This window comes from Vipera ursinii (assembly GCF_947247035.1).
Source record: "Vipera ursinii genome assembly, chromosome: 1".
NCBI lineage: Eukaryota > Metazoa > Chordata > Lepidosauria > Squamata > Viperidae > Vipera > Vipera ursinii.
The window spans coordinates 126,714,288-126,727,696 of NC_139512.1; the positions used below are offsets into that span (position 1 = coordinate 126,714,288).

At 35.3% G+C, this 13,409-nt stretch overlaps 1 protein-coding gene across 1 annotated transcript in view; it reads left to right on the top strand.

The window, feature by feature from the left end:
* Positions 1-13,409, top strand: part of EPB41L5 (erythrocyte membrane protein band 4.1 like 5) — a 69,295-nt gene that overhangs the window by 22,964 nt on the left and 32,922 nt on the right. Inside the window, exons 6-13 of the mRNA XM_083349451.1 lie at positions 3,668-3,712; positions 4,703-4,755; positions 6,780-6,900; positions 7,654-7,741; positions 8,989-9,077; positions 9,902-9,971; positions 11,911-12,080; positions 12,906-13,012. Of these exons, the coding sequence (XP_083205577.1) occupies positions 3,668-3,712; positions 4,703-4,755; positions 6,780-6,900; positions 7,654-7,741; positions 8,989-9,077; positions 9,902-9,971; positions 11,911-12,080; positions 12,906-13,012 (743 nt within the window). The remainder of the gene's footprint in view (positions 1-3,667; positions 3,713-4,702; positions 4,756-6,779; positions 6,901-7,653; positions 7,742-8,988; positions 9,078-9,901; positions 9,972-11,910; positions 12,081-12,905; positions 13,013-13,409) is intronic.

The window sequence follows — 13,409 nt, forward strand, 5'->3', positions numbered from 1 at the left end:
ATTTCTTTTAAATGATGAAAAAGTAGAAAAAAATACTTAAAAATAATCACTTCTCCTCTTTTATCCCATTTCAGTATTACGCCCCAGGAAAACACAGGAAACTGAAATTGGAAAATGAGTATTCCTCAATCAGAATGTTATTCTTCTGTGATAAAACAGACTCTTTCTTGTTTCTGTGTTTTCACTGAGAATCCTTTGTGCTTTTCTCCCCAATATATGAATTTCTGCTTGGCAATCAGCTTCTCAAGCAGTCTTGTCAGTCTTTTTCATCCAGAAAGAACTGATTGGCTCTTCTTGCAGTTGCTATTAACCCTCTTCAGATCCGTACACTGAAAGCATCTGTCTTCTTGCTGTCACTCTTTCTCAGTGATTAGTTGTCACAGCCATACTTCCAACACTGGGAAACTCTTGCAATAACTATTCTAATATGTATTGTCATAGAGACATGACAAACATCTATCATGATCAGATAGGCCTTCCTACCTATCTCCAGCATACTGAAACTATGTGTATGCTACTAAAAGTACCTTAGGGAGCACCTGCTGCCGGCATCAACTTCCCTCCGCCCTGTGCGCTCCCACAGAGAGGGCCTCCTCAGGGTGCCACCGGTCAGAGAATGTCGTCTGGTGGCCCCCAGGGGGAGGTCCTTCTCTGTGGGCGTCCCGGATTTATGGAATCGGTTGCCGGTCGAGCTCCGGATGGTGCCCGACCTTCGCTCCTTCCGACGCGATCTGAAGACTCACTTGTTCGAACAAGCCGGCTTGGCCTGATGGGGGATGGGTTGGGTTTTTATTGTCATTTTAATATATGTATTTACTGTTTTTTAGCTTGGGCATATGTTTAATTCTTTTTTAACTTTTGTATTTTTTGTATTTTTATATGGTTGCCCTGTTCACCGCCCTGAGTCCTCCGGGAGAAGGGCGGTATATAAATAAAATTATTATTATTATTATTATTATTATTATTATTATTATTATTATTATTATTATTATTATTATTATTATTATTATTAAAACTCCTGTGTCTCTTCATGACATCAGTTGGGTGAAATGAAGCGTTATAGGGCAAGTTTGTGAATCAACATCCCTCAAATGGGCTAAATGAAAGAATGCGTCTAAAATTTTGGGCCCATTGTTATCATGGGATTGAAATTTGGCAAATTTGTGACTGCTTCAGTATTGCTGCATTGCCATGGTCAGCCACAATTATGTGATTCTAATTTCTAACCTCCTTGCCAGCTTCCCACCAGAAGGTCAATGGGAAATTTGGAAGTCACACACAATCCCCCATGGTCCTTTTCTCTGTATATGTAAGGAAACAACTTCTTAAATAATGACCCAGTGGGTCATGGGCTATCTAATGTACCGCTATCACTTTGTCATAAACAGTGAGGGATTGAATATACTGGTTGACATTAACCCAGACTTTTCAGTTTCCATTTTTATTTTCATAATGAGCTCTCCATTTTGTCTTTTGTCAGCTTATTTTATTTTGTTTTAGCTAACAATATGGTATTGTCTGCATATCACAGATTGTTAGTGTTTCAACCTCCAGTTTTGATTCCAGGTGCCATCTCTTCCAATTTTGCCATTCATAATATATTCCCTGTGTAATTTCAACAGATAGGGGGACATTATGCATCCTTATCTCATTCCCTTCCCTACTCTATTTCTTCACTCTAACAGTAGCTTCTTGTTCTTCTGAGGAATAATCAATTGTTCTGGTTCACCCATTAGCCCAATATATTCTGCCATGATCTATGCAATCAAAGGCCTTGCTATAATCAGTAAAGCAGAGATAAAGCTTCTTTAGAAAATTCCTTGCTCTCGCTATTATGTGTCTTATACTTGCTACCTAGTTCATAATCCTTCGCCTTTGTGAAGTCTTCCTGTTCATTTGGTGTTTTTGTCTTCATGTACCATTTTATTGTTACGTAAAATTTTGTTTGCAGGAAGAGTTAATAAAAGTTTCACATTTTCTAGCCTCTTCTTTAAGTCTTCTCCAATCTCTATGCAACTTTATGGAAACAGGTTAAAGTCATCACAATTTTTCCTGCTGTACTATTGTAACTTCTTGTTTCTAGTTTTGTTGTCACTTGAAAATCTAAATTTCAGATACAAAATTCTTTCCACTCTCATTCAGCGAAATCTCAATGGTACATCCCATATCCAGTCTTTTCTTCAGTAGAAGGAGTCTTCCTAAAAATAACTTTTTCCTTTTGTTATTATTTTCTTTTAGTTATTACTATTTGGGGTAGATATATCTTTCCTCTTTCATTCTTGCTTAACACCGGAAGCTTGTGTTCAGTCATTTCAGATCTTCCTTATTGATGAAGACTTTCATTCTCTGTTTTCTCTAGTTATTACGATACTTTGTTCTGAATGCCACTTACATCTTTTCCATTTAGATAAATGTTGGGTTTTTTTTTCTTTTACATGTTTTTTCTTCTAAATGTTTTCACACATTTCGCTTCTCTGTGAAAATATTTTTCTTTCTTTAATCTTCTGATATTAACGCAAATATTTTATACCAGTAATTCATAATCTGTCCACAGTCTGCAGCTGGAAATGTTCTAGCTGAGTGAATGTATATCTCATCTTCTGTTTTCCTTTATGTAATTGATTTGATTTCAGGATTGTGCCTGTGCAGTAATGATCTTATGTTATAGAGTATATTTATGGTGCTTGATAGCAATTTCATGTGTGTATTAACAAGGAAAAAAATTCTCATCACAACTCTTATTAATTTCTCCTTGTTTTACTGCATTGTACAAATCAAACTTTTCTGTAATTTCAGATTCATTTATTTCCCCAATATCTGTAATTCAGTCATGCATGAATAGTACTCCTTACTTTCTAGGTGATACTTGAAAAGTTTTACAATACATTTTATTTTTAACAATCCCTCCCCCCCTCCCTCCGCCCAACCCTTCCTAACCTTCCCCCCCTTCCCCCCTCCTCTCTCCCCGACTTCCCAGAGCTAAATACAAGGTATAAAAGCAAAAAACAATCATAAACAACCATATGTTAACAACAATAAACTATTAAGTCTATCGCACTCTAGCTCATATGAAATGACTACAAGCAATACTAATATCACATAAAAAAAGAAAAAAACTTATTCAAATGCTAAGTGAAACTTTTTAGTCCCATATTTGTTCTGGATATAATCAATCCACTTTTTCCACTCCATAATATAACGTTGTTGCGAATGATCTTTCAAATAAGCTGAAATCTTTGCCATTTCCGCCAGGTCAGAAACTTTTAGAGTCCATTCTTCTATAGTCGGCAGTTCCTCCTTCTTCCAATATTGACCTACTAAAAGTCTTGCTGCTGTAATTAATGTTGCATTTCTATCTGGGTTATATATAATCATATAATAGTGATGTGCAGTTGCTATCCATTATGTTTAATAGATATGATTCTGTTGTTGTGAAAAAGCTGAATAGTGATGTTCTTTTTGGAGCTTTATGAGCACTCCATTCCACCATACAGTTTAATGCTCAGAATATATAAATTTTAACCCTTTTCAGTATTTCTAAGTTCATTTATTCCTAAAAGATTTTTTAAAAAGCAAGGTCCTAAACTGTTCAAAGCCTTAAATATTTATACTCAAAATATCCTTGCATCCTCAGTAATATTTTTCTTGCTTTCCCCTTTTAAAACAGATATTTATTTGTTCTTCAACTAAAGCAGGATATTCTGAGTGGCAAGTAAGTACTATTAATAATTGTACTAAAACTTAGTTCACACAACATGCTAAATCTTGAGTTGGGCTTATTGCAAGGTACATACTTGATCCATGTGTTAAGTGTTTTTTAGCCACAACTTCAATAGCTTCCTGAATGTCATCGGAATAGTGGGAGGCACCCAGATCTCTGGGAGTCAGGAACAATGAAGTGGTCCTTCCTTTCATCCTGCGTTTTATTTTGAAAGCTATCTCGCTATCTTTTTTTCAGATTGCCAATTTTATTTCCTAACCCTACCATAAACTAGAAAAAGCCTTCCATGGTTAAAATTCGTAGATGTTAGTGGTAGCCTCTTTAGCTGAGACTGTTGTGTTTTGTGGAACCCAAGGAGTTTTTGTTTACAGTCAAGGCCCTAGGAAGAATTTTCCTGTGTGAATCAAATGCTACTCTGCAGTGACACATCGTTATCAGGTAGTTCAGCTGCTAGATTATTTCCTTTGTACTGTTCATATCTGTAGCTCACTGAACCTGGATAAGAGATTCTGTATTGTCTTGGGCATCTACATTTGTCAAGCGTTACATTTTGCATATTCGGCAAGAGTAGCCATTGGATGCATGCTTTGGAAGAGAGTACTTTCTACTTTCCTGAGTCATGCAAAAACCTCACATTAGCTTGCTATCAAGACAGACCACAAAGAAAGATACGGTATTGCGTGTAATCGTGGCTCTTTGAATGCTTTTGTGAATTTACACAACATACTATCCTTTCTTCTTATAGGCACAGCTCTCATTGTACTAAGATTGTGTTAGTTTGGTTTCTGACCGCCAAATGCAAGCACGCTTTGCCAGTTTATTGAAACTCATTATTATTCCCTTCCTCCCTTCCTTTAAAATCTAATTATATTTCTACACAGCCTACAGCCCAATCCTTTGGGATTAAGGTTACCAATAAATGCTGGAAAGAAAGAAAATATTAGAACAGTTTGCCTGATACTTTTTTTTTTCTTGTTATAGATTGGAATGTCCCTTTGAAACAGCAGTGCAATTAGCAGCTTACATGTTACAGGGTAAGTTGCCTGGAGAATTTTGTGTGGGTGTGCTGCTTAAAACCATGGACTTCTTCAAGCCAAACAGGTTTCCTTTGCCAGTAGCAAACCACATGCAGACGCTTGGTTATTTTTGTACATGAAGGATCTATTTCATGTTCAATCCAACCACCAGATTATAAAGCCGATAAGACAACGTCAAATAATGTTGACCACCAAGATTTCAGCTTTGGACAACTATTTTACAGCCCATCATGATTAAGAAGTATGAATGGAATTCTGAGGCTTGCAGAGCTGTGATCTTTATCTGAGGTGGGGGATTAAACAGGAATAGGAAGAGTCAGCTTTCTTCAGTAAAGATAACTATTTTTGTTATTTGAATTTTGTTCTGACAAACTCAGTGAACAGCAATATGCAACTTTGATTACAAACCTGGCTGACAGTTGGAATCCTGCACCGAGTATGGCAATGCTTTTGTCATCTTTCCCAAGCTCTCTTTTAAAAAGCTGCCAGGTTTTTACTTATTTTTCATTGTTTCTCATAAATATAAAAGGAGTTTTCTTGTTTTAGCTTTAATAAGCTTGAATTTTAACAAATGTGTACAACTCTATGTGTGATTTTGTCATATGGTGTCCTTAAATTTTACTTCGTGTTTATTTCCACATATTAATATTTACTTAATTTTTATAATTCACCTAAACCTGTTCCTATTTTAAGTGCTTAAAATTTATTTATGCAGAAATAATTTCTACAAAATTCAGTGGAATATTTATAGGACACCAGTTTTGGAGGTTTTAGTGCTACTAAAGTGCTTTTTGGCTTTAGATAGTTCTCATTGTAGATAACAGATTTATAATTGGATATTTATTTTTTTGTCTAGGAATAAAGAATGTTCAGGGATTACCTGTATGTGTGTAATTTTTTTTCCCATGTATAAAATCAAAACTACAAATGTTTTGTTTCCTGATACCTACACAAAATCTTATAAATCAGTTAAGTTATTCAGTACGTTGCTTTGAAATGCAAAAGTGAATTTTCTTTCTTGCACAATTCATTATATATGACATAAAAATGTACTACATTCCTTTTTAACTTACATCAGAGTTGTTTCCATTATTTGCTACTAGCTTGACTATAGCTACCTCTGTATATGTTCTTTTATTGTTTTGTTCTTTATGTAAACTGCTGTGCTCTACTGATTAGATTTATGTGTAATCAAGCCATATTTAACTGCATAGCATCTATAAGCTAATTAAGCTGAGAGGAGAGAGCCTGTATGCAAGAAGAGGAGGGCAATAAAATTATGTTTATGTAGCCAAAATCATTCTCAGTATTGCAGAAAAGTTATGAAGAAGTGGTGGTCCTGAGTTTCTGAATCACTGCTAGTGGTCTTAGGATGCTAATTTACACGAGACAAGATTGATTTTTTTATTTAATTATGTAGACGTATATTCTGTTTCACACATAACAATGTAAAACTTTTCATTTTTGAAAATATCTATTAGAATTTAAATAAAATTGCCTTAATTTGGGAGAAAATATATCCAATATTGCAGCCTAATTCTGTAAATTATGTTTATAGAAGTGTATCCCTTATTACAAAATAACTTTATACAAATAAGAAATAGTAAGGCATAAAAACCTGGTGATACTCCTTTGAGATTGTGGTTGCATTGGCCGTTCTCAAGAGAAAGAGGCATGTCTAATTAAAAAGATTTTCTACTCTTTTCAGCAGATTTAGAACATGTGTGGGGGAGAGTACGGGAGAAATAAGAATATGGAGCACACCTATCGGACAAGCAAAATTCCATTTGTATGACATTGGGAGGAGACCAGTGTAGGAGATAAATGTATTTATCAACACTAAATGTTCTCTCATTTCTTGATAGCTAAAACACAGCAAGTGAATAAAGACTTTCCAGCTTCTAGAGAGTGAAAGATTCCATAACTTGAGCATTTTGGATATTAACAGTTCCAACCAATCTAACTGAGAGAAGAAGACTATTTTTATTGAGTGAGTGACTGAGATACCCTGTTTTTTGCAGCTGAACTTGGGGATTATGATCCTATTGAACACATTCCGGACATGGTGTCAGAATTCAGATTTGTGCCCAATCAAACCGAAGAGATGGAACTGGCCATTTTTGAGAAGTGGAAGGAATACAGGTAACTAAGTCCTGGATTGTAAATATCCATAACTTGCCCCTCCCATATAATTTTGTACATGTTTGTATTATTTTCTATCCATTGTGGCATGTTATTGAGAACTTTTTTAGTACTTAGCATAAATTGGGATTTCATCAATATTTGTAGATCTGTAATTGATCCCTACAAGAGAGACCATAATGTTAATTAGGTCGAATACTATTTTAAACAATTACACAGAATATGTCTTTTTGATAACATTTATGTCATAGTGGTATGTGTACTAGCTTTATCCTCATTTTCTTTTTAGTTTTCACCAGAGGTTCCCCAGGATGGGGATCAAGAATCTGAATCCCCCCTAAATGCAGAGTAGTTGCTATTTTGCTCTGTACTTAAGAGCCAGATAAAGAAGAAGCTGTTTTTCAATATTATGCCATTTACTTTTCTCTATAGAGCAAATACCAACAGATCTTAAAACAATCTGGTATTTTTTAAATACTAGTGCACAAATTTAACATCTCCAAATTTATCAGAGCAACTGTACAAGTTTCAACTGCACAAGTTTCCACAGCTTAATTATGTGGTATAATACTTTCCCAGTTCTTACATTTCTAAACAAAATAAGCATCTATGGCCCTGGAACACTATTAACATTTGAATTAGAACTGGTACTCTTTAGTTTGTCTTGGGCACTTTTAAACTTATGTGTAATCAGTTTTTCTGGAAGGATTTTATAGTTTTCCTGTAATTTTTGTGCTACATATATTATTTCAGGGGTCAGTCACCAGCTCAGGCAGAAACAAACTATTTGAACAAAGCAAAATGGCTTGAAATGTATGGAGTAGACATGCATATAGTAAAGGTAAGATTGTGGTAACAATCTTTTCAGGAATGCTTGTATTGTTAATATTGAAAAAACACGATTCAGGCATAAGAAAATGGATTTTTGTTTATTTTATCTGTTTGCCATGGCATGATACTTTGGCTACACCAGATTAGCTGTCTCACAGGCCATCACAAATCTCTGGATCTTAAGAGACTCTCCAGAATAGATTTGGTGGGATGCTGCAAAGGAAAAAAAGCCATGTAATTTACCAGTTAAGGCTCTTGTCAATGTACCCCAATAGAATGTACTGTTGTACTGGTGGTGATAACAGTACATTTAATACAATCATCTGTGAGTAAAAGCTGTTTATTTGTTACTGACTTTGAAAGCACACATAATGTATTAGTACAAACTGACAATGTCGTAATGGTTTGATGGAAAATATGATGGAATCCATAGGGGTTTTCTTTTAAGAAATAATATCTAACTGATAACCTAACAATCATTTTAAAGCAGAGGTGTCAAACTGGCAGCCCATAGGCTGGATGCATCACGCTTAGGCCACACCCACCCTGGCTCCACAAAGACAAAAAAACGTCACGATACGTCACGTGACGCAATCGAGTTTGACACCCATGTTTTAAAGTAAGGACAAAGCTAGCTAGAATATCTCCATATAAGTAATATGGAGCTGTGGTGGTGCAGTGGTTAGAATCCAGTATTGCAGGCTAATTCTGCTGACTGCCAGGAGTTCAATTCTGACTGATTCAAGGTTGACTCAGCCTTCTAGCCTTCCGAGGTCAGTAAAATAAGAACCCAGATTGTTGGGGGCAATAGGCTGATTCTGTAAATCACTTAGACAGGACTGTAAAGCACTATGAAGTGGTATATAAGTCTAAGTTCCATTGCTAAGTGCTATTACTATTTGTATTATTTTCTCCACCGCCCCATGTTTTTAAAAATTCCATTCTTTCCAGCATAGTTATGGAAAGTTTTCAATGGTAATAACATTGTAATAAAGAACCATGAGGCAATTTAAAATACAAAGATAAAATATTATGAAAAGCACAGATCATCCCTAAATGTTCTGTTGGGAAGCAGGAAATTTAGTGGAACAAATTGTTCACTTGCTAGGTCATGTGTTAATTTAGATACAGTGTATGTGACTCATTTCGCTGTAAAATCGTAACAATAATTAAAATACTAATTGTATTAAGATAATCTGTTGTGCAAAAAAAATCATACTTGAAGGAATATTTTAACCTAATTTTAATTATTATTAGGCAAGAGATGGCAATGATTATAGCCTTGGATTAACACCGACAGGCGTCCTTGTATTTGAAGGAGATACCAAGATTGGATTGTTCTTTTGGTAAGCTGGAAAACCTATATGTCTATGGCTGAACTGCCAAGGAAGATTTGACCAGTCCCAAAGTCACAGTGACAGGATCGTGAAACTTTTGGGGAATCTTAAAAAGTGACTTAAGATATGTTAATCATGGGGGGGGGGGCAAAACAGTCCTTCCTAAAGAACTACACGTGGCCTAAATATATGAACAGTAAATAGGTCCATCAACCACAGAATGCTCTGATCTGTCAATCAACAGAAACAAGAGTTAATAACCTTAGAGCAGAGGAAGTTATCAGTGACAGTTAGTAGTAGAAACTGCAGGAGAAAGGGAACATTTCTTAACCCTTGAAATGTGTAATATCCATATCTAATATGAAATATTTTTAGAGAGTCCGCTTGCATTTAGAGTTTATATAGCCTAAATTTGAGTAAGGCTTTTGGTAAAGTTTATAACAACTACAACACTGTTAAATTGGTATCCTGTGTGGCATAGTTGGGATGACTCTTAGAAAGGAATATATATCAAATAGCAGGTCTCAGTGTCTGAGAAATAATATCTTTGGGTTTATTATAATGGAAAACTGAAATATATAGGGTAATTGTGGCATTATTTGCTTAAAATGGTGTAAGTGAACAAACGAAATGAATAAATACATGTAATAGTTAACTTTTAATCAAAGTTAACATTGATACTTAGATTTAAAGCATCTTTTAATTGTAATTCTAAGATTTTTTTAAACTCTATGCAAGATAATCTTTCTATTGCAAATACTTCTTCCAACTTATTTTTTTAACTCTATGAATAAATTGTAGTGTAAATACATTCACTATTTTTCCTTTTGCAGGCCAAAGATTACTAGATTGGACTTCAAAAAGAATAAATTAACACTAGTGGTGGTTGAAGATGATGAACAGGTAAAAGAAAAAAATCTTCCTCACTTGGTCTTCTATGGAAAGTAAAGTCTCTGAAATTAAACTTATTTTTATTGTATCTCATTAAAGTTATGCCATTATAGTCACTAAATCAACGGAGTCAATGCTGTAGTTTAGCTCCCTTTTCTGAATGGAAAGTTGAAAGTTCTTATATTTTTTCTATATGTAAGGCTGATCTATAGGAACCTTTTTTCAAATAATGCCTCATTCGGAGGAATTGGAGATTGATCATAAGAAAGATATTTTTGATGTTGCCCCCTTGCTCTTGGAAAATTTTCCAAAGGAAGCATGTGTGTCATACACTCATCTCTATTTATTTTAAACCTTTCAGATTTTTAAAGTAATTTATTTTGCGTCCTCTAGCCAGGTATTTAATTGTTACGCCTGTTGATGTTTTACTTTAATATTTCTTTTATTTTATATTAGGTCAGCATGTTAATCTGTTTCTAACATGCAAGTCTGTTGTATTTTATTGTTTTAAGTGATCCTGCACAGTGCTTAAAAATCTTATTTCATAAAGGGCTTAATAAATGATTCTTTCAGTTTTCATAGAAGATACAAAATAGCTCCATTGTGTCTTATTGATACATTACATTAAGCCATTAGCACTGGTGAGTGGAGATGCAGAAAGCCTGTATAGTGTTTTGGTTAAGCTGTTGGACTTGGATTGGGGACATGCAGAAAGAATTCCTCACTCAGGTAGTGTTTGCTGTCTTCTACAGCAGCGTTTCCCAACCTTAGGAACTTGAAGATGCGTGGACTTCAACTCCCAGAATTCCCCAGCCAGCTATGCTGGCTGGGGAATTCTGGGAGTTGAAGTCCACGCATCTTCAAGTTCCTAAGGTTGGGAAACGCTGTTCTACAGTATTTGACAAGTCAGTTGGTCTCAATCTAGCCTATCTCATAGAATTGCTAGTGGAATCCCATGGATGCTACTACGAGCTCTCAAGAGAAAAAGCAGGATGTTAAAAACAGATGTATTGAGGCAGGCACCCTCTGACTTTTCTTCAGAATTGTCCGGAAATGATTCTTTTTCCTTTTTCTTTCTTAATTAAAATTGTCTTCTGCATCGTGGGCAAAACTAGAATCCTATTGCTAAGCTTAACTATGGACAAGCTCATGAACCGGTGATGGTGCTACATTTGGAAGTATTTAAAATTGCTTTGTATTACTCCTTTATAAAATATTTATAACTGTATGTACAGCAGAGAACAAGCTCCTTATAACCAAACTGTACAATGGATCACTATCTATATTATAACTATATAATATATATCTATCATACCCATATATTATATTTTACTATATAAAATGCCAGCGAGTGGGCAAACACCGCTTGTTGCAGACGTGTACAAAACCATGTTCTGATACAGCAATGAAAGTCAATAAATGCCCACGGTAACAAAACTATTAAACACTCCTACTCCAGTGTTTAAATCAGCATGTTTTAATCAGGTTGTTTAAACTACTCGGTAAAATACAAAAGCTCTTCATTAGATTCTGTCACACTGTCGTAGCATGGCATTTTTAAAATGATATGGGCGGTTATTCATTTTAAGTAACAAGTATTCTAGAATAAAATGTAACAGTTGCAATTATTATTATTTTTTGTTCATGCTACCCAACAAAAAGGGAATCCATTATCTTTTCAGTTTATTTGTGTCAAAACAGCAAAAGGAAACGGTTGCACGGTCAAGTCTTATAAAAGTCTTATAAAATATCAAAGGCAATGTTCTTAAATATTCACTTCGGTCTTTTGTAACGTTAGTAAACATCTTTTTACTTGCTTTAATTGGATACGTGTTTGGGACAAGCCATCTTTTGTTTCAGTGCATGGTATTATTCTTGCCTTAAGCAGTGAAGTCAGTGTTTGTGTGCCTACTATTCCACAACATTTCTCTGGTGTTCATCTTTCTTTAAGGGTAAAGAGCAGGAACACACTTTTGTCTTTAGGCTGGAACATCCAAAGGCCTGCAAACATTTGTGGAAGTGTGCTGTTGAGCATCATGCTTTCTTCCGCCTCCGTGGACCTGTTCAAAAAGGCTCCAGTCGATCAAGCTTCATTCGGCTGGGGTCCCGATTCAGATACAGGTTAGCCATTATCTCCTTTTCCTTTTGTTTCTCAAATAATAGAAAGCAAATAAATGTGCTTGATTGTATAAGATCTTCGCCTTTCTGGAATTGAACCATAAAGGTGGGAGGTCTAATCCCAAGCAATTTCAATTTCTTTAAATGCAGATATCATTTAAAAATCTGGACTACAGAAGTGGATTAACAGCAACTTGGGAGGCAGTGGTTTTGCTTTTTCTAGACGTTTTCAAGCAAAACCTGTGTAGACATTTCCCAAGGATCCCATAAGGTGTTTTCCTGACTTTACTGGGAATTAATTAATTAAATTACGTTTAAACTAGTTAAGACAGGGGTGTCAAACTGCCAGCCTGCGGGCTGGATGCATCATGCCGAAACCGCGCCCACCCCATTGCCGGCAATGAAAAAAAGTTACGATACGTCCCAACACGTCACGTGACGTTGCGAGTTTGACACCCTTGAGTTGAGATGATTTAACCAATCTCTTGAAACTCTGTGATTCTATGCAAAGCCAAGCATATGCAATTGTTCTTAATTTTGCTACAAAACCTATATTGTTTTTGGCCTGACTAGCAGGCTGGCAACTTTTTTCAAGATGGCATAGACTTGAAAAAACCGGTTTCTACTTTAATAAATAGGATGCGGGTTGTATGCTTGGTGCAAAGTCCAAAATACTTCTGGATAATTTTTAAAGTCCTACTATTTAATATACTTGTGGAAGCTTGCAGTTATTCACAGCTGGCTTAAATATACCTGTAGAATAATTGTGTGTTGTCAGTTGGAGCAACTTAGCTATATATCTTCTTATTCACTATATCCTTCATGTAGTGGGAAAACAGAGTACCAAACTACAAAGACTAATAAAGCCAGAAGATCATCATCTTTTGAGAGAAGACCTAGTAAACGATACTCAAGGAGGACACTACAAATGAGAGGTAATCAGAGTTCTGTTTTTGATATAAAAATTTTGATTTGCTTTCTTTACTCATGTTACCTCAGTAGAAATTATTACAGTTTCTTTCAACATCTGAACTCCATGCCAGTTTTGAAACAATTTGCTGGCTGGTTTAGATGGAAGAAACAAGACATATCCTTCCTTCGATTACTATCATAATTTTTGAATCATAGCTAGTAATACTAATGACAATACTATTAACAGATATATTTTCAAACATTTATTTCAAACTGTATCTCCTTAGTTAGATTACACATAGGTAGTCCTTCACTTATGACCGTAATTGTACCCAGAATCTTAGTTGTTGAGTGATGTGATCTTCTGTGTGATGGCTTCACTCAACAACTGCAATCCCGTTTCTCCCAATTAGGGTTGCT